Genomic DNA, 27,884 nt, shown 5'->3' on the forward strand with positions numbered 1-27,884 from the left:
TTGTTAACTGATGGAGTATGAGCAGATTCAGATTCACTTCTTTGCCGCTCAGCAGGCTCAATAGTCCCTAACTCAGCCTGGATTACTGTGCTTGAGATTTATTTTTTCATCATGCCTCGGCATGGCTTTAAAATTCACAGTGGGAGGGATTGGTAAAGCTCCAGGCAGTTGTGAAAGAAATATGCTCAATTAATGTTTGAATCTAACAGAGGAAGGTTAAGAACTTCTTTAGCTATTTTATATAGGAGCTATAGAAATTTACAAAAAGAACCCTAAAAGGTGACCTTCATGTACCATCAATGCAACATAGTAGTCAGACAGCCCTGAAGGTTCTTCCATGACAGCTCTTGGATCTAGGACTTTGACTACCCTTTGCTGACTGAGAATAGGCTGGGCCTCACCAATGCCAAGTCATGGGATGGCTGACAACAGGTGAAGTGTGTTCCCAACCCAGGCAGGCAGGCCCAGATCAAATTAGTTACAGAGGATAAGAGAGTGTGCTTATTTCTAGCTGCACTGTATAGTTCTAATGAATTATCACTATCTAAGCAGTCACATCTAAAATATGTCACCTATTTAGGAGATACTAGTTAAAAAAAAAAAGAATCTTTAATCCAAACAATTTTAACTAAAATTTTATCTTTTAATTATTAATGGACATTATATATTCATTTTATGATTTGTTTATTACTTATTTATTCTATGCTGTGTCATCCAACAATGAAAATTGAGGGCTAGAAAGGAGGAATCCAAGTTTCCTCTTCTCACTTTTTTTTTTTTTTTGCAAGATTTTATTTATTAAAGAGAGAGAGTGAGCACTAATGAGAGAGCACAAGCAGGGGGAGCTGCAACAGAGGGAGAGGTAGAGGTAGGCTCCTGAGGATGCCTGGGTGGTTCAGTGGTTAAGCGTCTGGCTTCAGCTCAGGGGGTGATCCTGGAGTCCTGGGATCGAGTCCCACATCAGGCTGCCCTAGAGGAGCCTGCTTCTTCCTCTGCCTATGTCTTTGCCTCTCTCTGTGTGTCTCTCATGAATAAATAAATAAAATCTTAAAAAAAAAAAAAGAAAGAAAGAAATAGGCTCCTGGCTGAGCAGGGAGCCCAATGTGGAACTCCATCCTAGGACCCCAGGATTATGACCTGAGCTGAAGGCAGAGGCTCAACTGACTGAGTCATCCAGGCGCCATCCCACCTCACTTTTAAAGTTTAAAGAACTGGTCTCTTGAGAGACTCAGGATTTGACCAAAGCCAACTAGTTGGGGAATAGCAAAACTGAGACCTTTGTTTCAAATAGAATTATGACCATACTGTAGATACATAATACATAATTTTGAATCCTGGATTCTTTGTCTGACATTCATTTCATCATTAAGATGTTTTCATATCATTCAGTATTTTCAAACCTTGATTTCAGTGGCTGGGTCTCATTCTGTCTCGTGGAGGGGGTTAGAATCCCCCTATTGCTGGACACTTAGCTGTTGATCCCCAATTTTTTTCTATTTAAATACCTCTCCATTGCTCAGATCTCTAATTCTTTCTTTAGCAGAGGCCCTAGAAGTGAAATTACCAGATCAAAGTGTAGAACTTTTTAAAAAAAAAAATTATTTATTTATTCATGAGAGACACACAGAGAGAGGCAGAGACACAGGCAGAGGGAGAAGCAGGCTCCATGCAGGGAGACGATGTGGGACTCCACCCGGGACTCCAGGATCACACCCGGTGAGCCGAAGGCAGATGCTCAACTGCTGAGCCACCCAGGTGCCCTAAAGTGTAGAACTTTTTTAGAGACTTCGAGTACATCCTGCCAAAATGCTCTCCAAAAAGGTTGTACCAATTTGCACTTCTACTAATGTTACCCTAGTCTTTCCAGTGGATGTAAGTGAAAGATACCAGACTTGGTATTTCATAGTTTGAACGTACATTTCTTTGATTACTGGAAATAAAATGATTATATATATAATATATAATATATATATATAATATATATATCATCATTGTGCTTTCTCTTGGTTATTTAATAGTTTTGTCCATTTGTCTTTTATTTTTTAATATTTTTTTTTAAAGATTTTCTTTATTTATTCATGAGAGAGAGAGGCAGAGACTCAGGCAGAGGGAGAAGCAGGCTTCCTGCAAGGAGCCTGATTCCAGACCCAATCCCAGATGCTGGGATCACACCCTGAGCCAAAGGCAGATGCTCAACCACTGAGCCACCCAGGTGTCCCCATTTGCCTTTTTTTTTTAAACTTAAGATTTCTTAATGAATTAAGAATGTAACATCCCTGCATTCTGTATTTTTGCAAGTATTTTCCTATCTTTGTCACTTGATGCTGTTTTTCTTAACTAGCATTTTTTTCCTGATTGCAATATAATACAAGTTTATTTTGGATAACTTGGAAAATAGAAAAGCTCAATAAAGAAAAAGTCCAAATATCACCCACAATTCTACCATCTAGAGTAATTAGAACATTTGGTTCATGGCTTTCTAGGGGTTTTTTCCTTGTGTTTTTTTATTTCTCCAAATTGAGATCATATTTTCATGTTTTATACGTTTTCACGTAACTATGTCAATCATAATTAAGCAGATTGTGCTTATCCCTGCTATGGGATACTATATAAAAATATTAATGAAATACCATATTTTTGAAATGTTTAGCATGTTTTTTAATGTACAGAAAATTTTAGTATCTATATGGTCATAGATCTATGTTTTCCCTGATAATTATTTCCATGGCCTTTAAATTTGTAGTCTTTATCTATTTCCTATGATTAGTTATATTTTTTAGATTTTCAGGCTCTTATTTACATTGAGCTTTTCATTTGGAATCAGTTTTTTGTCCATTTTATGAGTTGAAGACCTAACCTATTTTCTAAATACTTAGTTTTCCTTAAAATATACTTATTTCCTCATATATATATATATTTATATATTTACATTCCTTATATAATTTCCTTGAATAATATATCTATTGGATAATCCTAGGCAATACCTAATCTTATTTCGTATATTCTAAAGTCAGCCTTAAGCCTAAAATAATCTATCCACAAATGCTTGAGTACCTTACTGTTTAGTTATGTTAGCCTTATAATGTATATTAGTGTCACATAGAGGCAGTTCTCTCTCGTAATTATTCAAATTTTCTTTATTATTACTTTTTTGCTTATTCTTGCCAATTAAATTTTGAGATATTTTGTGAGATCTCAAAAATCCACTGAAATTCTGAATGGGATTATAAGAAACCTATGTATTAATTCAGGAAGAATGAATATGTTTATAATATTTAGTCTTTATATACTACTATATTTCCTTTTCTTGAAAAATTATTATTGATGCGTGTTAGTTTCATATGTGCAACATATTGACTTGACAGTCCTATTACATTACTCAGTGCTCACCACAATAAGTACAATCACCAGCTGTCACTGTATAAAGTTATTACAGTGTTATTAACTATATTCCTTATGCTGTGATTCCCCCTCCCCCACCTCCTCTCTGGCAACCACCAGTTTTCTGTATTTAAAGGTTTGTTTGTTTTGTTTGTTCATTTGTTTTATTTTTTAGATTCCATATATAAGTGAAATCATATGGTATTTGTCTTTCTTTGTCTGACTCATTTCACTTAGTGTAATAACCTCTTAGATCCATCCATGCTTGATGGCCAGATTTCATTCTTCTTTATGGGTGCGTAATACTCCATTTTAGTGTGTGTGTGTGTGTGTGTGTGTGTGTGTATCACATCTCACATCTTCTTTATCCTTTCAGTATGTTTCTTAATCTACTCAAATATATTTATATCCCTCATTAAATTTTGTAGTGATCTTCATATTAATCATAGTTTTCTTATTTTTTAGGGTTTTTTTTTTTAGTTTTCTTATTTAAAAAAATGTTTTGTATTTTTTATTTAATCAACTTAATTTTTTAGTTGATTCTCCTGAGCTTTTTAGGTAAAGAATTGTATTATCTTCAAGTAAGGATTATTTCCCCTTTGAATCAGAGATCCCAGAACCTTAATAACAAAGAATAAGGATAATAGACCTTTTTATTTAATCCTGCTTTTAATGGAAATGCTTTTCATATTCACTAGGAAATACAATGTTGTCTTTTGGTTTTAAAAAGTTTAAATCACTTTGAGAAAGTAGTTTCATATTCACAGATTTAAATAAGAAATAAAAGAGAAAAGAATTATGTCACATGCCAAAAAGGTAATCTTTGAGGTGATTATATGCATTTTTTCACGTTTGACTACTGGTGTGTTTTATTAACAAATTTCCTATTGTTACACCATGCTGCAGTCATGTGGTGACACTTTATTATCATGGTGTTAATGAGTTAACATTAACTAAGATAGAGATTAATCTGGAACCAATTTAGATTTTACTTTGGATTTTTTTTTAGCTAGCTTTATTTTAGCTTTGGTCATCAAAGCCTGGTGTTAAAATTAGCTTGCTTCTCCTGTCTATGCATAGATTGGATTCCAAGAGACCCCTGTGCCTTCCTGAGAGTGACAGGGGCAGATTCCCATGTGGTAAGGAGCTGGAGTCGCTGTTTGTGTCGTGGAGAGTAAGGAGGATAAAGTATTTATCAGAGACTGATTAACTGAGGCTTTTTCAGTGTCCTAAAAATGCAATCAGTACCTTTGTTTTTTTTTAACCTGGATGCCCTTACCTCTTTATGTCTCTCATAAGATGGGCATAATTGGAATTCTGCTGTTAGAGGATTCCAGACACTGAATGCAGACCTCCTTTTCTGGAGCAGTGGGATGTTGAGTAGCACTGCAGCAAATCCACAGGACAGGCATGAGCTGCATCATCGCCTAAGAACCTAGCAGTTTTTAAATTCAGTGTCAAGGCTTAGTTTAGGTGAAAGGTTATAAATATATATATATGTTCCTGGGGTGCCTGGATGGCTCAGTCAGTAAAATGTCTGTGTTTGGCTCAGGTCATGATCTCAGGGTCCTGGGATCAAGCCCAGTGTTGGGCTCCCTGCTCAGTGGGGAATCTGCTTCTTCTCTCCCTCTGCTGCTCCCCCCCAGCTCTTGCTTGTGTTCTCTCTCTCTCTCTCAACTAAATAAATAAAATCTTAAAAAAAAAAAAGTGTTCCTAAGGCACATAAAAAGGAAGAAAGAAAGCAGTTACAAAACTTAAGAATATTAAATGGAGAATACTATATGTGTGCAGTTTGTCCGCTATAGGATTGAGAAGCTGACCCCAAAATGTAGTTATTGTATGGGTGTCTTTGTGGAGAAACTGAAGATCATATGAACTTCAAATGTAGGGAGGTGGTTGGTTGTCTCTTCACCTTCGCCTTCTTCACACACTTGCTACTTATATGTTACCCCTCATTCCCTGTGTCCTCATTTTTTCCTACAATTTTGTTTTTTCCCAACCTTCTTTTTTCATCCATTCACCGCTAATATACACAGAGGTCATTTTGAGTCATTCCAGTGTGTCAGGCACTGTGGTGGCTGGTAAGATGAGCAGGACCCCCACAGCTACTGCCTACCTGGACTTACTGAGCCAGCAGTAATGTAGGTGAGAGCCTGACAATTTCTGGGATTTGTGAAACAAGGTGTTACTCTCTCCCTTTCTATCTCAGACATTTATTTATTTATGAAAGGGTAGTATAAAACATCACAGATGAGGAATCAGTTACAAGCCATAAAATACGAACATATTTTGTCAAAGGGGCTTGGTGAAAACTGCAGCTCGCCTCACAAGAAAGAGGCTTCTTTTTTTTTTTTAATATTTTTTTTATTTATTGATGATAGTCACAGAGAGAGAGAGAGAGAGAGAGAGAGAGGCAGAGACACAGGGAGAGGGAGAAGCAGACTCCATGCACCAGGAGCCTGACGTGGGATTTGATCCTGGGTCTCCAGGATCGCGCCCTGGGCCAAAGGCAGGCGCCAAACCGCTGCACCACCCAGGGATCCCAGAAAGAGGCTTCTTGTACTGCTACTTGGTGTTTTCTTGAGCAAAACATTTTCATCTTCATGTGTTCCCCTTTTTAAAAAAAAAATATTTTATTTATTTATTCATGAGAGACACAGAGGGAGAGAGAGGCAGAGACACAGACAGAGGGAGAAGCAGGCTCCATGCAGGGAGCCTGACGTGGGACTCGATCCCAGGTCTCAAGGATCACACCCTAGGCTGAAGGCGGCGCTAAACCACTGAGCCACCTGGGCTGCCCCATGTGTTCCCTTTTGAAGACATTTCTTTTCAACTTGAAGAATTCTGGAAGCAAGGGCCGCTAGGATGAAGAACATGGCCAGTTCCAAGGAATAGGTTAGAATGCACAAGAAGAGGAGGCAAGTGGTCACCTCGTGACTGGCTCTGTTCTGTGCAGAGGCTCAGGGGAAAGCTTGGGAGAACGTCCAGGATGTTGGTTTCTGTTGTCCTGAGGAAGGCATTCAGGTCCTTCCGGAGTAACTAGTTTACATAAATGCTCGTCTGTTGATTTACTACTTTATTACATACGCTTCTTGAAATAGACTGCTGCTGGTTGATTCTGTAAAGAAGATGTTGACTATATTCCTAATTTTATACCCAAAATTTGCCGTCAAAGATCTTTTAGTCCAGCTAGGGAGACAGGGCACAAATAGTTAAAATTTTCAGTGTCCTTGTGAAGAAATGAGTCTCAGGCCATTTGTTAAATGTCTTGAGTCCAGGAGAGGGAGCTCTGGCTTGGATTTTCTGGCACAGAGTGAGGGCTTGACTGAGGCAGGGTATGGCTTGATGGAATAGAACGGTGTTCCTGCTTGGGAAAAGATGAAGTAGTCTCAGAAGGCTTGTTCACAGGAGAGCACAGCCCAGGTGGGCAGGGTCTCCTTCGAGGCTCTCTTTTTCCCTGTTTGCCCTGCATAAATGTTGGAGCTCCATAAGGTAAATCCACCTCCATGAGTTTTCATCTTTACATCAATGGTTCCAGATCTTTTTGTGGTCCACTCTTTACTCTTCAGCTCCAGATCTGCCCGTACAAATGCCTGTGTGACATCTTCCCAAAACTTGTGTCACCAATTGAACTCAACCTTTTCCCAAACCTCTTTCTCCTGTGTTCCTTAATGTGGTGAATAGAACACTTATATCGACCTACTTACCGAGACCAGAAACCTCAACTCTCCAAGGCTATCCCTTTGGAGCCCATGGTCTTTTAGCACTGGGGGCTTTTCCCCATTTCAATGTCTGTTTTCCCCAGTAGAGTATATGCTCCATGAAGCCAGGGGCAGGGACTACTGTCGGTGTTCATTTCTTTTATCTCCAGTCCCAGCACTATTGAGCCTGACAGATATTGATTGATTGACTGTGTGAATTGAATTTCTGTTTGTCCTGCCTTCTAAATATTTCTCTAGTTAAGCAGACCTCAGTTTGAAATCCAACTTTGCTGTTTATAAGCTGGCTAATGTTGATATTTTTAAAATTTTATTTTGAGATAATTTTTTTGATTTACAGATTAAGCTACTTTTAATCTGAGTTCCTGGATCCGTAAAATGAATATTATCCTAGTACCTATCTCATAGATTTGTGGTAGATTAAATGAAATAGAGCACATGAAACATTATTAGTGTTTTTGACAGGTGCATACTCTATACTGTTACAAAGTTAGGTTGGAAGCTAGAACATTGAAGGTCTTCAATACAGGTTAAGAGGTGTATGCTTTATCTTTCAGAAGATGAAGATCATGAAAGTTTCCAACGATGCAGTGGAAAAACCATGAGCTCTGGAATCAACAGATATAGGTTCAGATCAGAACTCTACAACTTAATAGCTGTGAGGCTTTTCACAAGTTTCTTAGCCATTCTCAACCTTAGTTTTAAAACCTCCAAAATTGAGGGTCTTCTGGGTGGCTCAATGGGTAAGTGCCTGCCTTCGGCTCAGGTCATGATCCCAGGATCCTGGGATTGAGCACTGCATCGGGCACTCTGCTTAGTGGAGAGTCTTTTTCACCCTCTCCCTCTGCCCTTCCCCCTGCTCGTGCACACACACATGTTCTCTCAAATAAATAAAATCTTAAAGAAAAAAAAAACTCTAAAATTAGGACAATAATACCTTGTACCAGGAATTGTTGTAAGGTACAGGTAATATTAATAACTGAGATAGTATATGAAAAGTATCTGACAAGGTACAAGGTATTATTAATAAGTAAAATCGTATATGAAAAGTGTCTGACACTAATTTGTTCTTTTGGGTTTTGTTTTTGTTTTTTGTTTTTTTTTTAAGTTGCTCTCTTTCTTCCAGTGATAAGCTCTGGGTTCCGTTGGAAGGAGATGTATGATCCAGAGGCTTGTCTTTGGCTCAGCTCAGTTTAACATTTTTGTCAGATACTTTAATGAAGCCTGATTTCCTAAATTCGCAGAGAACTCAGTGTTGAAATAGCTGATATAATAGGTGATGGAATGGAGGCTCAAAATGACATCAACAGGCTGACATGGGAAGTCAGGCATCTAGCAGATGGATCCAAGCAGTCAGGAGCAAGGAGACCAGTTGGAAGATGATTCCACTCGTCCAGGTCAGAGATGGAAAGGACCTGAACTGGGTGATATCAGTGACAACAGAAGAGAGTTAACAGTTGGGAGAACTTTTTTGAAGAATCACTAGAATATAGCAGCTAACTGGGTGAATATGTGGATAAAGACGGCCAGAGATGAAAGAGAAGTTTCCTTTCTTGGTTCCTGGGAAAAAGAAGGTGCCAGTTACTAGGAAGCAGGAAGTTAGGCAAAAGAATTGAATTAGGGAGAGGAGGAAGGCAGGAGTCTGGTTTTGTACACGGGGTATTGGCTCTACCCAACAGGAAGTTGGAAAGTCAGGACTGTAGCTTATGGGAGAGAGGCTGTGTCTGGAAAGAGGCATTTGGGAGTCATCCACATAGAGGTGATAGTTGAAGTTGTGGGTGGGAGGGGATGAGATGGCCAAGGAGTGGCCGGTGCTATTCAGAATCATTAGCGTTGTTGGCTCTAACTTAAGATAAGCAGGATAAACAAACCCTTCCCCAAGTGGGAACTAGTTCTACTGCCTTCCTCAGGTTCTTTAACTCATTCAAGCAGTTTTACAGGATGAAAAAAAACACATAAAATAATATCAGATTTAAAAAAATAATATCTTTGATTTGTATATTATGGTTTATTTTTAGTTATGCAAGTAATACCTTCTTGATTGGAAAGAATGTAAATACTGTATAAACACAGATAAAGTAAAAGTCCCCATTAACATTAACCCTTGTCCAATTTTACTTTTTTTTCGGAAGTAATCACTGTTACAAGTTCAGTGGGTGTTCTTACAAATTTTTTTATGCATTTATATAGTTGTACTCATATATACACATAAAGATACACTTTTGGTTTTGTGCGTATGGTTTGGTTTTATATAAGTGAGTTCATAAAATGTTCTTTAATTTTTATTTTCATTTATTTATTTTTAAATATTTATTCATTTGAGAGAGAGATAGTAGGGGGAAGGGCAGAGGGAGAGGGAGAGAATCCCAAGCAGAGGCCCCTGAGTTGGCTGTCAATTCCACAACCCTGAGATCGTGACTGGAACCAAAATCGAGAGTCCAACACTTAACCAACTGAGCAACCCAGGTACCCCAATTTTTACTTTAAAAAATGAAACAATATGCTCTGAAACTCTTTCCAAGTAAATTTATTTAGATCTGAGTCATAAAAACAAATAAAAAATCTGTTTTCCTGGGTATGAATATACTGTTTTATTTAATCATTTCCTTATTGATGGAATATACCATGTTTTCAACTTTTGCATCTGTCCATCCTACAGATATTTATTGCTTGTACTGTGTAGGAGACTGCCCAGTAGATACTAGGTATGTTGGTAAATAGTAAGCTAGGGTTTTGCAAGTGTTGGGGTTGATGAGAAGCACATCTTCCAGGGGTCAACTATGAATATGCTGTTAACCTTATGACAGAAAATTTCTTTGTCAGCCTCAGCCACTTGCTGTGTTCAGCCATGCCAGAGCCTTCTCAGCGCCTTAAGCTAGAGGACCTGGAAGTAGCAGGAAGAAAGGGAAAGGATTAGCCTATACTAATGAGATGGGGCTTCCACCTCTATCCCCAGGTTCAAGCCAAACGAAGTTATAGTAATTGATTGTGGGGGAGTAGAGTGGGTTTGAGAACGTTTTTCTTATCACAAACATAATCAAAATGAATATACAAAACTTTAAGTTCACACTTGAGAGCTTCTGAGGGTATATCCACCTGTGAGAAACTGGTTCATTGTTCTCTTTTCTCTTGAGTACATATGATTGAGGCAGCTCCAGTGTAAGGACAGCAGCAGAAGGAAAGGGAGAAGGAGCACCTGGGTGACTCAGTGATTGAGCGTCTGCCTTTGGCTCAGGTTGTGATCCCGGAGTCCTGGGATCAGAGTCCCACATCAGGCTCCCTGCATAGATGGGGCCTGCTTCTCCCTCTGCCTATGTCTCTGCCTCTTTCTCTGTCTCTCAACAATAAATAAATAAAATCTTAAAAAAAAAAAAAGGGAAAGGAAGAAGAACCCCTTCTGTAACTGTTTTATCTCAACCCAACCATTCTTTTCCTTTTTCCTCTTTCTCTGCTTTTCCTGCCTTTAATGCTCTGAATCGATTGTACCACATTTAGTGAGCAAGTTTGGGGCATAGGTGTTTTATGCAACAACGCCAGGGCCCTAATTTTCCTTTTCTTCATTTCTGCTGCCTTCTTCACTCAGGACTCAGAGAAGGTTCATTCCACTTTGGGCTAAAATGCAGGGAATCATGCTGGTCCTTCTTTCTCCTCTTCCCTCTGTTCAGCACTGGCTCGGCAGCTGGGAGGCTCTGCCAGGAGGTCAGGAAGCTGCACCATCCCAGAGCAAGACTGCCAAGAGCAAGGGCTTCACGGCAGTCCTGAATCAATGACCTAGGCAGCCGTGTCCTCTAGCATGTGTGACAAGTTTGGCTTGGAAATTTCTTGGGATCTCTCCAATTCCCCAAGCCAGGCCCCTCCCAACTTGAGTCCTCTGCTTGTAGCACAGTGAAGACTGGGGGATCCTTTTCATTTTACCTGTTTCTACTCCTAGCCAAGCCAAACTGGCCCTCAGGGCCGCTGGACACTGAATGGGCTCATCTCCACATGGCTTCCACAGGGATATGTCTGAAGCACAGCTCTCATCTGCTACTTGCAGAAAAGTGGTTGGTATCCACTTCTTTGGGTACATGTCCCAGCCCCCTTTGTCCCTCTGATCCCCACCTATCTCCTGGCACCCTGAACACCCCAGCAGCAGATGCCTAATGCTTTCACTACTTGGAGCTCCCTAAATATAACACATGGTCTTCCCATTCTGTGTCTTACCTTGGGCTGCTCACTTTTCCCCATCCATCTTTCTTCTGTACTTTAAGTTTAGGTGTCATTCTAGAAAGCCTTCCCCAACACACGCACACACACACACACACGCACACACACACACACACACACACACACACATCTAATACCATATTCATGTCACTGACCTTGAGTTTTTTGTTTAGTATCTGTGTCTTCCACTCCAGGATGACAGTCTGAGTCACCTCTCTGCCCCAGGACCTGGAATATATACTGGACACTCAGTTTATGCTTGTTGAACTCAGATGACCTGGGGCAGGGATTATCTTTGTGGTTCTTCCAGGTTTGCCTACCTGACAGATCCCTGACTTCCTAAGTAACATCTTATTATTTGAGAAATAATGCCTTATTAGTGAGGAAACACATTGAGAGTCCTTGCCTTATAATAAATAATTGTGTTGCATTCAGTTTGGGTGGTTTGCAGGGTGGAGCATCATCATTTTTAGATTCCAGACAAATCTCTGCCTACGAAGAGTGCAGAAGTAAGGAGGAGCCACATCATTGTGTCAAGGTCAGGGTGTCATGAACTGCCTTTCCCCCCAACCCGCTACAATAACCCCACCTATCGTGTGGAGTCTTTCCTTTTACAAAGCACCTTGGCCACAGCTGATTTCTTGTGTCTTTTCCTGTAAATCATCTTGGGAGGTAGACGGAACCCGTGTATGCATAATTTAACAAGTGAGGCCAATTCATTTATTTATTCTACAAATATTTATTGAGTTCCTACTGTGTCTCTGCTTTGGGAACATGGTAGTAGACAAGACTACTTTTGCAGCTCTCAGGAAGCTCTGGTCCTAGTTGCAGGATGCCAACCAGTAGCTAGTATACAAATAAGTAATACATTTAATTTCCAGTGGTGGTAGATGCTCAGAAAACAATCAGGCAGTGGAATAGGATGGAAAGCAATGGGTGGGAGGGGAGAAGGCCACTTTAGAGCTTGCAGAGCCTTTCTGAGGTGATGACATTTGAGCTGAAATCTGAAAGGTGAGAAGCAACTGGCTAGATGGTGTCTGAGGGAAGTGGAGTGACTTGCTGAAAGTCCCAGGGTGGAGCTGGCCCTGAAGCTGTGAAGCAAGCTCATTCCCCGATGTTCCTTAAGCCCTTCTCTTTCTTCTCTACCATGTCCAGGTACACCCATGAGTATGTTGGGGTAACAAGCTATGGGCAAGAAGTGGATGAGGCATGCTAACACATGTCAGGAACTCTCACCAAGTATGGCCCTGTCAGCTATCCTTAGAAAGTACACGGCAGTCCATATTTGAAGAGGGGTCACCCAGGGGCCAAATTTCTTCATCATTTGTCTCTCAGTAGGTCCATTTCACAAGGGATCCCTTAAGAGTAAACCTCACCTCTTTCCAGATCAGCAGGAAGGGGTATCACAAACTCCTCTACAATGCAGGTTATAATCCTGCCCTGTTTGTTTTTTTTTATTGTGATAACGTATACATAACATAAAACTGGCCATTTTAACCATTTTTAAGTGTAAAGTTTAGTGGTATTAAGTGCAGTCCATTCTTGTGCAGCCACCAATACCAGCCATCATCAGAACTAGTTCATCATCACAAACTGACACTCTGTACCCGTTCAGCACTAACTCCCTGCCACCTTTTTTATTTTTTTAAAAGATTTTATTTATTTATTCATGAGAGACACAAACAGAGAGAGAGAGAGAGGCAGAGACACAGGCAGAGGGAGAAGCAGGCTCCATGCAGGAAGCCCAACGTGGGACTCGATCCCGGGTCTCCAGGATCACGCCCTGGGCTGAAGGCGGCGCTAAACCCCTGAGCCACCGGGGCTGCCCCCTGCCACCTTTTTTAAAGCTCTGGTGGATCACAGGTAATGAAACGAATGCCATTTTACAAAAGCTCACCACCACCTGCACCCTCCAGTGAGTTTGTCCTCCTTGTGTTTAATGCAGTGTCATCGATGTAGCAGTCTGAACATAGCTGGCACTAGAGTCACCTGGTTGGCAGGGAGAAGAAGGGGAAGTGCCTGCTGAAATTTAGATCTCCTCTGTCCTTCCTGAATCAGAACCTCTCACCCAAACCTGTGTATTTGTACTAAGTCTCTCACATGATTATAATGCTGACCTAAATATGAGAATCACTAGTTTCAGCCTAATGGGAAGAGCACATGAAGAAGAATATTAGTGAGGGCATAAAGGGCTTGCTATGGGGAAGTAGCTACCTGCATTTGAATACCTGCCTTCCCCAGTGGCTAGCTGAATAATTCTGGGCAAGTTGTTTAATCTCTAAACCTGTTTTCTTATCTCTAAATTGGAAATTGTGGTCTTAGTATGTATCTCACCAGAGTTGCTGTGATGATTGAGTAAGACATGAGGTGCTCAGATGGGTGCCTCGCATGGACGTTCTCAGGTCTTTTTTTTTTTTTTTTTTTTTTTTTTTTATTTATGACAGTCACAGAGAGAGAGAGAGAGGCAGAGACACAGGCAGAGGGAGAAGCAGGCTCCATGCACCGGGAGCCCGATGTGGGATTCGATCCTGGGACTCCAGGATCGCGCCCTGGGCCAAAGGCAGGCTCCAAACCGCTGTGCCACCCAGGGATCCCCCCGTTCTCAGGTCTTGATGTGGCCTAGAGGTGGCGAAGTGACCCAGGAGATTACTGTACACAGGGTGGTTCTGTTTTCTTGAGGAGTTATGGGCAAAGTGGATCAAAATGTATGATTTCAAAAGTGTTTCATCTTTCTCTGTCATCCCACTGCAGGAAAGGAACCAAAGTTTTATTTAGGATAGGAAATATATAGATATGCCTGCAGCGATTGATAGGGTATAGTATTCTTGAAAAATATTTTCAGAGATGGATTTGTGTGGAGAAATTCCTCAGAGGATGGTTAGGTGATGAGTAGTAATGCATGTAGTACTTAGCTGTGGGAAATAAGAAAATGAGGCTCTGGTATTTGTCCCTGATACTTACCAACACCCCATTTTTGAACAAGGGCAATTAAAGCTTGCTTAAAGAATGTTCTGGGTGGCTGATGCAAGAGTAGTTTGAAAGTGAGTCTCATAGTCACTTGTCAAAGAAGTTTCCTCAGTAGAATGTAGCTCTGCAGAAAGGAATGTAGAGGGGGCTAAGGAGTGATAAACAGGACACAAAAGTGGAGGTGAATGCAGGTTCAGGGAGTAGCAGACCAGACCATGCTAGCTGAGGTGTGTCAAACTGGTGGGTTGGAGAGTGGTTTTGATTAGATCACCTTCAAACTGGGCTCTATTTGGCCTAGTTTAATATAAAATATCACCTGAATATGTCTCTTTGATAAATTTCAATTAGAATCAGTAGTTTTATGGACCATTTGTACTTAGTGCTTAGCATAGGATTTGGCACATAGTTAGGCGTTCAAAACTTTTTTGTTGAATAAGTGAATAAATATACCCTTTGGCTGACCAGCCCTTGCAGGAAAGATTGAGCGATCTAGAAGTTATTGTACTCCAAGGATAGGACCGTATTACAAATATATCAAACAAGTAAGATTAGGCATGACTTCAGGGGAGCATTTTCCATGATCTCCTCCTTTTTAAAATAATATTTAGAACATTGGGAAAGGAACATTGTTGATGTTTGTATAGATTCCATTGTGTTCAAAAGTTATTCCTTTGGACAATATAATATTAATATTAAACAAACGAAGCAGGATATAATTTTAGTTCTGTATAGATGTATGTTCATGGGGGAAAACTGGAAGCAAGCTGTAAGAAAATTAGGACTTACCTAATGATCTTACCTTATCTTTATACTTTATGCTTATTAGACTTTTTTCAAATTTTCTGCAGTAAATCTACTTTCATAATCAGAAAAATATAACATATGTTATTTGTTAAACAGTATAGAATGCGGTACAACACTCTTGCCAAAACTTGCTTTGTTTTTTTTAGCCCTAGAACTCATAAAAGTCATAACTGATATTTGGAATAATGATATAGTGGTAACAAAAATGAACTATACCTTACCAAGTGTCATGTGACATTATTGATTTACTGAGGAGCTTATACGATCTAGGTCCCGAGATTGGCCATCCCATGGCTCCTTGCTTCCACCTGCATATCCTCACCCTCCCTGGATACCCTTTGCCCTCCATCACCTTTAAGAGGCTCATGAGTGTCCTGAAAGCTGGCAATGCAGATCAGAGCCACCCTGCTTGCTTCAGATTGTGGACTCTGCAAACAGCTCTGTACTTGAGTTACACTACCCTGAAAAATAGCAAAAGTGCCAAGGTATTTGCCTACAGACTAAAAAATTTAAAATGACAACAACAAAACCCCCAAAACTTATGTGCTTCATTTTTTTTCAAATACAAAAAAGTATAAGTAATATTTCTTCTCCCTTTTGGATGACTTCTTAGTGATAGATCAGAGGCACAGCTAAAATGAACTTTGAGAGGGTTTTTGGAGGGTTTTCTTTTTTTTTTTTTTTTTAAGATTTTATTTATTTGAGTCAGAGAGCACACAGTAGGGAGGAGGGGCAAAGGGAGAAGCAGACTCTCCGCTGAACAGGACCCTGGGATCATGACCGGAGCCGAAGGCAAATGCTCAACTGACTGAGCCATACAGGTGCCCCTGAACTTTGAGTTTTAATGAGGTATTCCATTTACATAAGCCATTAGAATAGTATCAGCTCCTCAGCTGTTGGCTTGGGCTTCCACCCAGAATTTGATGTCATTGGTGGACATTCATAAGGAACAGGAATTATTTTTAAGCTTGTTGACCAGAGGACCTCTGAAGACCTTCTTGGTACTAAATATAATGTTAAATATAATGCAAATATAAAAAAGAAAATGGCTAGAAATGGTTATCTTATGTGTTAGGTATGTGGATTCAAAATGCTTTCCATCTGTTAAGGCTTTATGGGAGAGCCTCTCTGAAACTGGAGAGTTATTTAGTCTGGAAAATGTTTTACTCTGTGAGATGATGAAATGTAGGCTAGGTATCAGATGTGGGGGAGCCAGGTAGGAGGGAGCTCAAGAAGCATAGCCATGAAGAAAAGAGTTTGCAGGAGCTGAATCATATCCTATTTTGATTAAATCAGGATCATTTTACTGAGAGACTGTAATGTGAGAATGTGTTAGGTAGTAGAGCAGTTCTTTTATGTTTATCTCATCCAGAGTGAGTTAGTTTTCATCACATGTATTTTTAATTCTTTGGAAAGACAATTACATTAATTGAGGAATGACTTACAGAATACCAGTTTGAAAAGAACATTTAGTGAATGGATGTGTTGATATTGTGAACTGTCAATTAACTAAAACTTGCTTGTAATATGAGCATGCTGAATGGTGGCTGGCGGTTGGCTGCTTGGGGAAGCCCGTTATATTTTTAATGCATAGGATGGATAATACAAGGGCTTTGAGAAAGCAGCTCTGGGTTCTTCTCATTTTTTTCTTCCCCTTCATTGCAAGACTTCCAATGTTGCCTTGACCTAATATGAGAACTTTCCAGCACCTCTCCAGGATGGTTCTACTCCTGCTGCTGCCATTAGGCTTAGCAAGGGTAGAGTAACCTCCACATGCCAGTCAACCTGCAACCTTCCATCCCATCTCCAAACATGGCCAAAACTCCTTCTCTCCTCCATTTTCTCCCCGGCCTCACTTCCCAGGCCAGAGTCCTTTATTAAAGGACTATGATATTCTCTGGGAAGTCTTTGCTGTTAAGACTTGAGTTCCTGGGATCCCTGGGTGGCTCAGCGGTTTGGCGCTTGCCTTTGTCCCAGGGCGTGATCCTGGAGACCCGGGATCGAGTCCCGCGTTGGGCTCCCGGTGCATGGAGCCTGCTTCTCCCTCCTCCTGTGTCTCTGCCTCTCTCTCTCTCTATGTCTATCATAAATAAATGAGTAAATCTTAAAAAAAAAAAAAGACTTGAGTTCCTGTTATTTTTTATCTTCACTTTTTATCAGTTGCACAATTAGTACACACACTATTGAATGATTCTCTCACTATTTCCCCCCCTGGGGTTACTCTATGCCTTTTATTGGCTACAGGGGAGGGGCTGCCTCCATGTCACCGGAGATGCTCACAATTTCTTCAGCCACTCCAGGCTGGGGCCCTGGGGGTCCTGGAGGTGGCTGGGCACGTCAGGCATGTTCCCATCATCTCAGAGGGGCACTGGATAGTTGTAGGGCATGGCCTGGTTGATCATGGTGGCATATTTGGTGAAGGGACTGAGGGTGGGCAGAATCACAGCGAGGCCTCCGATGGTGAAGGATGCGAGCAGCACCGGCAATTTGGCCCAGGCATCCTTGAGGAAGGTGGCGAGTCTCCCAGCCATCTGATCTCTGTGGCGGCGGCCAATTCTTTGACTTTTTAACTGCCTGGGTTATTCAGTATTTTATGATATTAGCTCATATCCTAAGTTTTTTCTTTATGGCTCTGTAATAGTGAAGGATTTTGCTGTAGGCAGGGATTGTGTCTTTTTCTTCTTGTGGAGCCATGTAGTCCCTTGCACATGTGCCAACACCCAGTATATTTGTAGAGCTAAGCTTAAAAACTAATTTAGCTGCTTCCACTGGATGAGATAAAAAAAAAATCACCTTTTTGCGTACAAGTAATATTCTATACAAAACAATATATGAGCAAATACTTATTGAGCCTTTATTATTGTAGTCCTGGGAAGTGATTTAAAAGAAATAAACATGGTTCTACATCAGGAAGAAATATGTGATGACACTGGATATAATGATAAGAATAAAGGGTACTATTTTTTGACAGATTACCACTTTATAGGATTATTGTGAGGGTTATATGAGAAATTATTATTTCCTCCCATGTCACAAATATAAGAACTAAGCCTTAGCAAAGTTAAATGGAGATGGGATCCAAACTCAGATTGAATGATTCCACTGCCCTGGTGCTATGTCAGCACCATATTATGCAGTTGAGCAGGTTGTTCAGTGCTTGGAGGTGCCTGGCCGAGAGCACAAGTGGTATTGAAATGCAGCCTGCAGTCCACTTGAAAAGCTGATAGGAGGTAAAGTATACAGTTGGAGGAGTGTACACCTGTGCAGCTACTACTCCTTTGTGCCATTTTATCATCTTATCTGTGCTGTTTTCTACAGTTGCAATGAGTCACATATGACTATTGAGCACTTGAAATGTGGCTAGTGCAGCTTTGGAGCTGAATTTTTAATTCTCCTTAATTTAAATTAAGTTTTTACTTAAACTCAGATGGCCACATATGGCTAGAAGCTACTACATTAGCACAGGTCTAAAGGTTCAAATAAATGGAATCATTCAGTGCATAGCTTCTTTGATACAACCTAATGTTTTTAAGATTCATCCACATATGTTACATAATTAGGGGATCATTCTTTTTATTGTTGAGCAGTCTTTGATTGTATGACTATACCACAGGTGGTTTATTTATCTGTTGATAGGCTTTTAGGTTTTTTCCCAGTTTGGGCTGTTATGAATAAAACTGCTAAAGACATTTGCATACGAGTCTATTTGTGGATGTATGCTTTTATTTTTCTTCTACCAGTGGAATTTTTGGGTCATCTGGTAAATGTATATTTAACTTTATAAGAAGCTGCCAAACTATTTTCAAAAGTGGCTATACCAATTTATATTCCCACCACAATATCCAGTCTCTCCAAGTTTGTACCAACTTTAGTATGGCCAGCCATTTTAATGTTAGCAATGCTAGTGGGAATGAAGTTCTATCTCATTGTGATTTTAATTGGTATTTCCCTGATGACTAATAACATTGCACATCATTTTGTGTGCTTGTAGGCCAATTGTATTCTTTTATAAAGTGCTTATTCAAACTTTTGCCCTTTTTAAAAAATAGTGTTGTCTGTCTACTTATTACTGAGTTATAAGAGTTTTTTATGTGTTCTGGATGCATATCCTTTATTAGATATTTATCTTACAAATATTTTCTGCCATACAATAATGGCTTGCCTTTGCAGAGCAGATGTTTTTAATTGTGTTGCAGTTTATCAATTGTTTTTCTTTTGTGATTTGTACTTTGTGTTCATTCTAAGAAATTTCTGCTTACTCCAGTAGTTGTAAAAATTTTCTCCTATGTGTCCTATTAGAAGTTTTATAATTTTGACTTTTACACTTAGAATCCATTTTGTGATCCATTTTGAGTTAACTTTTGTGTGTGGTGTGAGGAAGGGATTGAGCATCTTATTTTTTTCATATAGAAATATTCGTGTATGTTATTTTATGAAGTATCTGTTCAAGTCTCTTGCTCATTTTTTAAAAATTGTGTTAAGTGCTTATTACTGAGTTATAAGAGTTTTATGTATATTCTGGATACAGGAATTTTTTCACATGTATGTTTTGTTTTTTGTTTTTTGTTTTTTTTCACATGTATGTTTTGTGAATATTTTCTCCCACTCTGGGGCTTTTCATTCTTCTTTCCTCCCTTCCTCCCTCCTTTCCTCCCTTCCTTCCTTCCTTCCTTTTCTTTCTTTCTTGAAGAACAGAAGTTTACAAATTTTTTAAAAACTTTTGATTAAGTCCATTTTACTTTTTTTTCTTTGTGGTTAGTGCCCTTTGTGTCCTAAGAAATTTTTCAGCATCCCGAAGTTATGAAGATTTTTCCTGTTTTCTTCTAAATGTTTTACACTTTTAGATTTTGGTTTTAGCTTTATAATCTGTTTTGAATTAATTACTGTGTATGGTGTGATATAGGGGTTGATGTTCATTATTTTTCTATTTGGATCCAGTACCATTTATTGACTATCCTTTTCCCACTGAATTACCTTTGCATCGTTGTTCAAAAGCCAATTGACTGTGTATAGGTGTATTTCTGGATATTCTATTTTATTGATCTAAATTTCTATCCTTTTGCCAGTAACACACTGTTTAGATTACTGTGGCTTTGTAGTAGTATTGAAATCAGACTGTGTAACTTGTTCTCCAATTTGTTCTTCTTGTGTGTGTGTGTGTGTGTGTGTGTTTTGTTCTTTTTTTTTGTTGTTGTTCTTTTTTTTTTAAGATGAGACACAGAGGGAGAGAGAGAGACAGAGACAGAGACAGAGACACAGGCAGAGGGAGAAGCAGGCTTCTTGCAGGGAACCGGATGTGGAACTCAATCTGATCCCGGGACTCTGGGATCATGCCCCACGCTGAAGGTGGTGCTAAACCAGGGAGCCACCCAGGCGGCTCCTCCAATTTGTTCTTTTAACTATTTTGGCTACTCTAGGTCCTTTACATTTTACATGAATTTGTGAGATTGTTTCATTATTTGAAGATCAATCAGTATAGTTTACCAAGGAGATAACTCATACAGTCATCTTAATAAGTGGAGGAAAAGCAAAAACTCATTTGTAATAAAAACTTCTAGCAAATGAAGGATGCAAGGAAACATTCTTAGTTTATTTATTTTTTTTTTTTATTGAAAAGTTAAAAATTCCTTAATTTTTTATTCCTGGTACCACTACCACAATTTACAGGGCAATATACCTGATGTAATGAAAAGAAAAAGAAAAAGACAAAGCTACAACAGATAAAAGACCTCAGGAATGTACATCTAATTGACACTACATTGCATTAATCAATAGCTGCACTTTTTGCAAACTGTGGCTATGACAGTCCTGAACAAGAAGGGTTTCCTGTTTAAGCTGCAGTAACTTTTCTGACTATGGATCATCGTTCCTCCTGTGGCAGATTTTTACAGTTCCTCTAATGCATTTGGGACGACTGTCTCAAAGTAACCTGCAGCTTTCCTGACAACTCCTCGCTCTCTCTCCTGCTAAGAACTGTAGCCCTTTTCTTCTGAAATTTTTTTAGAACCTTCTGCTACCATATCCACCACTTCCACCACCAGATCCATAACCACCACCATAGGGACTGCCCGAGCTTCTTCCACCAAAACTGCCCCCTTTCATGGGTCCATAATTTGATTGCTGTTGTCCACTATAATTTCCAAAATCATTATAGTTCCCACCACCACCATAGTTACCACCTCCAAAATTTCCTCCTTCATTGTAACCATCGTATCCTCCACCACCACCACCATATCCGCCTCCTTGGTTTCCATATCCTGGTCCACCACCACCATAGCCTCCTCTACTACTATAACCAGGACCACCACCATAGTTGCCACCATCACCTCCAAATCCATTATATCCACCATCACCTCCTCCATAACTACCTCTGCTGCCACCACCTCCACCACCATAGCCTCCTCTTCCCCCAAAGTTTCCACCACGGCCAAAATTACCACCACCTCCAAAGTTTCCTCCACGACCCATGAAGTTGCCAGATCCACCTCCACGACCTCTTTGCGATCCAGCAGACTGCATCTCTTGTTTAGAAAGGGCCTTTTTCACTTCACAATTATGCCCATTAATAGTGTGGTATTTCTGAACAACAATTTTATCAACTGTATCATGATCATCGAAAGTTACAAAAGCAAATCCTCTCTTTTTTCCACTCTGCCGGTCTTCCATAACTTCTATGGTTTCAATTTTGCCATACTTTTCAAAGTAGTCTCTCAAATTATATTCTTCTGTATCTTCTTTAATACCACCAACAAAAATTTTCTTCACTGTTAGATGGGCACCAGGCTTTACAGAATCCTCTCTAGAAACAGCTCTCTTTGGTTCCACTACACGCCCATCAACCTTGTGTGGTCGGGCACACATTGCTGCATCCACCTCTTCAACACAAGAGTAAGTCACAAAACCAAAACCCCTGGAACGTTTTGTTTGGGGGTCTCTCATTACCACACAATCTGTAAGTGTGCCCCATTTTTCAAAATGTTCTCTTAAACTATCATCCGTAGTTTCAAAGCTCAAACCACCAATAAACAGTTTTCTCAACTGCTCGGGTTCCTTTGGATCATGGCCCTCCTCCCCCCGGCGGCGGCGGCGACGGCCGGAGTCGGGCTGGGGGCGACCGGGCGGCGGTTTTACCTCCATTTTGAGACCGGACTCGCCTCTTCCAACTCGAGTTCAATATCACATTCTTAGTTTAATAAAAGATATTTGTAAGACACAGTTAACATAATATTAAATTGTGATGTATTAAATACTCTCCCTCAAAGACTGAGAACAAGGCAAAGATGTATGGTCTTTATACTTATATTGGTATCATAATTGGAGATCCTAGCCAGTGCAATAGGCAAGAATAAAAGGTATGCATTTTGAAAAGAAATAAGTAAAACTTTCTTTATATGAAGATGACATGGTATTTGTATAGAAAATTCTAAGTCATCTACAAAATATCTGTGGAAGTAATAATTGAATTTAGCAAGGGTATAAGTTGTATTGTTTACACACAATATTCAGTTGTATTCCTGCATACTAGCAGCAAACAACTGGAAAATGAAACATAAAATAATTCTGCATATAATAGCAACACTATCATAGGAGCAAATTTAGCAAAAGATATTCAAGACCTCTATAGATAAATACAAAATATTACTGAGATAAATTTTTTAAAAATATACGTGGAAATTTCTGTTGGTGAGCACATGGAGATTTGGAGAAGGTGGTGTGCTTGGAGAGGGCATGGAAGCTACTTGACATTGTCCTATGCGTTGCCCTATGCGTCTCTACCATCCGGCTGTTCCTGAGTTATAGTTTTACAATAAACTAGTAATCTGTGTCTCATCCTCTCAGCCATCATTTTCAAAGCAGTAAATTCATTGTGGAACAAAGTGGCAGCAAATGTCAGACTCTCTTCTCTGGGCTTCCTTGGTCTAATGCCTTGGTAGCTCTTTAGCACCTTTATGAAAGTTCCAGATGAACCAAAAATTGTGAACCAAAAATTATTGAGGAACCATGAAATAATCCTTTGTTTTAATAATTTATTAAGAGTTCATATTTAGGGTGCTTGAGTTGCTCTGTCGGTTGAACGTTTGCCTTCAGGTCAGGCTATGATCCCAGGGTGCTGGGATCAAGTCCTGCATTGGGCTCCTACCTGCTCAGCAGAGTCTGCTTCTCCCTCTAACCCTCCCTCCTGCTCATTCTCTCTCTCTCTCTCTCTCTCTCTCTCTCTCTCTCTCTCCCCCTCCCTCCCGTGCTCTCTCTCTCATGCTTTCTTTCTCTCTCAAATAAATAAAATAAAATCTTAAAAAAAATAGTTCATATTCAGACAGTACCATGCATGACTTGATTTTCCTGCGTAGGTTCCACAGAGCTATGTGGTTGACTCTGCCACCACCTCTACACAGCATAACCAGTTTACTCAGCCACTGTCCGCTGCTGCCTCCTTTGAGCAAATGCAGTTCAGCTGTGTGACATTCCATAAACAGCACACACATTGTATAAACAGTGTGGCCATGCAGCAGCTCTTGCATCCATGACATACAGAAAATAGTCAAGAAGGGCTCTCCACTACCCCAGGATCTAGAGTTTTCTTTTTTTGAGTTTGCTCTTATAGTGTCACTCATAACTGAGACAGCTGCCAGGCCCAGCTATCACACAATATGTCCTATTAATAAAAACAAGAAACATGCAGGAGTTAATTCACCTAAACACAGTTTAAAGTCAGTTTAAGGGCAGCCTGGGTGGCTCAGCAGTTTAGCGCCACCTTCAGCCCAGGGAGAGTGATCCTGTGGACCTGGAATTGAGTCCCACATTGGGCTTCCTGCATGGAGCCTGCTTCTACCTCTGCCTGTGTCTCTGCCTCTCTGTCTCTCACGAATAAATAAATAAAATCTTTTTAAAAAAGCCACTTTAATTATAGGGCACATCTTGTTCCCAATATTTTATTTTTAAAATACTATTAGATGTCCATGGCAGTTATAATATAAAGGTATTTCAACTTAAATATTAGCTCTGAGGATATCAGATATTGTTTTATGGAAAGCTTTTAAGTCACAATAAAATAGTTAGCAAATGGCAAAAGATATATATATATATATATGTATATATATAGATACTATATCTATGTGCATATATATATGCATGCCCATACGTATATTCTTCATTATATATATATATGGAGAGAAAGAGAGAGAACTCTAGTGTTAGCTAGCTATATCATGATTATGGATTAGACACCTCAATATTGGGGGCGCCTGGGTGGCTCAGTCACTTGGGCCGCTGCCTTTGACTCAGGCCTTGATCCCAGAGTTGGAGGATCAATCCCCACATCTGCCTCCCTGCTAGCCTGCTTCTCCCGGCCTCCCTGCTTGTGCTTACAACCACACCTGCTCTCTCTCTCTGTCATATTAATAAATAAAATCTTAATAAAACAAAAACCTCAATATTTTTAAAATGATATTTCCCTCCAAATTGATACATTAATTTACATTACCAGTCCCAAGCAAAGTTCCTGCAGGAATATTTTTTCTTTTTTTTAGTTTATTAATATAATTTATATTGAGTTTTGAATGTTAAACTTTCATTCCAGGGATTAAACCCCACTTGGTACTAATGTATTAACCTTTTTATATATTGGTACATTTAATTTCTAAATATTTCTTTAGAATTTTTACATCTATGCTCACAAGGGACATTGATCTATAGTATTTTTCATGTAATGTCTTTGTCTACTTTTGATCTCAGGGCAGAGATTTGCCCTCACAGAATGAGTTGGAAAATATCCCCTCCTCTTCAATTTTCTGGAAAAGTTTGGGTAGAATTTGTATTATGTTTTCTTTAAATGTTTGGTAAAATTCACCAGTGAAACCATCTTGGCCTGAAGTTTTGTTGTTTGGGTTTTATTTTAAGGTTAGATTTTATTTTATTTTTTTATTTTATTTTATTTTTTTAAGGTTAGATTTTAACGGCAAATTCAATTTCTTTAATAAATTAAAAGTCATTCAATTTTTCTGTTTCTTCTTGAATAAGTTTTGGTAGTTTGTGACTTTCAAGGAATTTGTCTATTTCATTTGAGTGGAAAATTTATAGGTATAACACTGTTCATAATATTCCTTAATTATCCTTTTATTATCTATAAAATCTATAGTGATATTACTTTTCTCATTCCTGAATATTGATCATCTGTGTCTTCTCTCTTCCTGATCAGTATGATAGGAGTTTTATTAAGTTTATTGATCTTGTTAAAGATCAGCTTTTTATTTCATAAATGTTTTGATCTTTCTATATCATTTATTTTCTTTCTTCAGATTTCATTTGTTGTTCTTTCTCTAGTTTCTTTTTTTTTTTTTTAAGATTTTATTTATTTTTTCATGAGAGACACACAGAGAGAGGCAGAGATACAGGCAGAGACACAGGCAGAGGGAGAAGTGGGCTCCATGCACGGAGCCTGATGTGGGACTCAATCCCGGGTCTCCAGGATCACGCCCTGGGCTGAAGGCAGTGCTAAACCGCTGAGCCACCTGGGCTGCCCATTTCTCTAGTTTCTTAAGATAGAAGCAGAGGGCATTGATTTGTATGTATGTATGTACTGCTTTAGCAAATTCTGATATTAACATCTTCATTCAGTTCAAATAGTTTCTATTTTTTCTTGATTTTTGTTTTTTTTAAGTTTTAATTTAAATTCAGTTTAGTTAAAATATAGTATATTATTAGTTTCAGGGGTAGAATTTAGTGATTCATTAATTGCATATAACAATACCCAGTGCTCATTACATCACCTGCCCTCCTTAATGCCCATCACCCAATTACTCTATCCCCTCACTGAACTCCCCTCCAGCAGCCCTGTTTGTTTCCTATAGTTAAGAGTCTCTTACAGTTTGCCTCCCTCTCTGTTTTTATCGTATTTTATTTCTCCTTTCCTTTCACTATGTTCATCTGTTTTGTTACTTACATTCTACATATGAGTGAAATCATATGGTATTTGTCTTTTTCTGACGGACTTATTTCACTTAGCATAATACTTCCTACTTCCATCCATGTCGTAAATGGCAAGATTTCATTCTTTTTGATGACTGAGTGATATTCCTCTGTGTGTGTGTGTGTGTGTGTGTGTGTATCACATCTTCTTTATCCATTCATCTGTCAATGGACAGACATCTGGGCTTTTTCCATAGTCTGGCTGTTGTGGACCCTACTGCTATAGGAATTTTTTTATTGATATTCTCCAGATTGGGGTAAGGTGTGGATTTACTGTACTAGATAAAAGGCACTATGTTTTTTCTCAAGTAAAGGAGTGACAATATGATGAGAATAATGTTTGGGAAGTATTTTTCTGCACTTTCTCTTAGCCAAAAGTCTGAGAAGTGAGGGAATATTTTTCTGAAAATTATATGCGATGGACTGAAATAGGAGGCGGTTAACATTTAGGAAACTGAAAGCTCTTCAGGAATCCAGGTACTAATGGACAAGGAGTGGGTTCAAAGAGCCATGGAAAAGAAAGAATAAAATGTCTATTGGGACTATATACCTTGATACTGTGCCAGGAATGTAGGGTGCAGAGTATTTCTAAAACCCTTAAATCTAAGGATGCAAGGTCTCTGCTCTTCACAAGCTTTCAATCCAAGCAGTAGTCCTATATAATCGGTAGCTACGGTATAGTGTTTCATGACATGCTGTACTGGTGAAAGGTAGGGAGAACTGTGGGAAACAGATGAGAGCAATTAATGCTGTCCAGTCAGCGTCAGGGAGGGCTACAGGCGGGAGATGCCATTTACACTGGGCTAAGGAGTCTTAGCAGAGTTAGAAAACAATGGAAAGGAAAATGCACGGAGGCATTAATGCTAGGCTAGTTCCATACATGGAAAAAAAGACTAGTATGACAGGAGATCTTCTCCTTGGGGGTATCATTTAGAGATGAAGCAGGAGAAAATAGACTAGGACTAAATCATGGAGGATCTAATGCCACCTTCTGCTACTCACTTTTCTCCCTTTACGTCTCTTATCAAAAACATGCATCTTTGTGTGCATGAGTGTGTGTACGCGCATACACAGAACTCCAGAATTTCTTGACATGATTGTACTACAGCAAAGGAGAGGGAATCCTGTTAAGTGTCACAACATTGCAATCCTATCTGCTTCCACTCTTGGCTTAAAGTTCTAGTAATGTCTATGACTCCGTATTTCTGGGAGAGCAATAAGGTGAGAGGGGTCATTTGCAGGCTGATGGAGACTGTGTTTGCAGTGAGGATTTCCTTTCTTTGTGAGTTTTACAATTGAGAATTAATCTGTTATGAGCAAACTTTTTTGTAATCCTCCATTTTACTATATTGGCGACCTCATCAATGTATTAGCTCAAAAATATTTGTATATCTTTGTCATCTACCTATCAGTTAACTCCTGATATCTAATATACTCAGTATATAAAGATTGGGGTATCTCTGGGTTTTCTGGGTCACAAGTATAGCATCCCAGACTTTGAAACTTTTCTGATAGAGGGGGTGAAAGTCATAAAAGGTTAAGTCTGGGCCTTGGAAAAGAACCCAGAAATAGTACACCAGTGCCTTTGGAGAATGTTTTAAAAGCTTTGTTTCTTTGTAAGTTATGGAGTTTCCATCATAATAGTTTGGAGAAAGGAGGTCAGGAGGGAGTGGAGCAGCAGACAGTGGAGAAGAAAGTGAAGACTGACTCATCCTGTAGGGTTTGGGTGTGGGTGTGCCTGCAGTAGAGAGAGAGGGAGGAAGGATTGTGTAGGCAAAATATTTTCTTTAATCTCTTTGCAGAGTGGGCTTTGGGGAAGAGAATGCATAAGTAAATAACTGT

At 39.4% G+C, this 27,884-nt stretch overlaps 1 protein-coding gene and 1 pseudogene across 2 annotated transcripts; both read right to left on the bottom strand.

The window, feature by feature from the left end:
- Positions 1-17,353: 17,353 nt before the first annotated feature.
- LOC100856569 lies at positions 17,354-17,608 on the bottom strand (annotated as a pseudogene).
- Positions 17,609-20,686: 3,078 nt separating this feature from the next.
- Positions 20,687-22,257, bottom strand: LOC119866566 (heterogeneous nuclear ribonucleoprotein A3). Of its 2 annotated transcripts, XM_038578240.1 has the most exons (2): positions 22,209-22,257; positions 20,687-22,142 (listed from the first exon to the last, which is right to left on the bottom strand). In XM_038578240.1, the coding sequence occupies exons 1-2, from the start codon at positions 22,212-22,214 to the stop codon at positions 21,078-21,080; spliced, it is 1,071 nt and encodes a 356-aa protein (XP_038434168.1). In that variant the 5' UTR covers positions 22,215-22,257; the 3' UTR covers positions 20,687-21,077. The 2 variants fall into 2 exon arrangements, with proteins under 2 accessions (XP_038434168.1, XP_038434167.1); XM_038578239.1 differs by having other exon boundaries at positions 20,687-22,252.
- Between the last annotated feature and the right edge of the window lie 5,627 nt (positions 22,258-27,884).

The sequence above is a fragment of the Canis lupus genome, chromosome 28 (assembly GCF_011100685.1).
Source record: "Canis lupus familiaris isolate Mischka breed German Shepherd chromosome 28, alternate assembly UU_Cfam_GSD_1.0, whole genome shotgun sequence".
Taxonomy (NCBI): domain Eukaryota; kingdom Metazoa; phylum Chordata; class Mammalia; order Carnivora; family Canidae; genus Canis; species Canis lupus.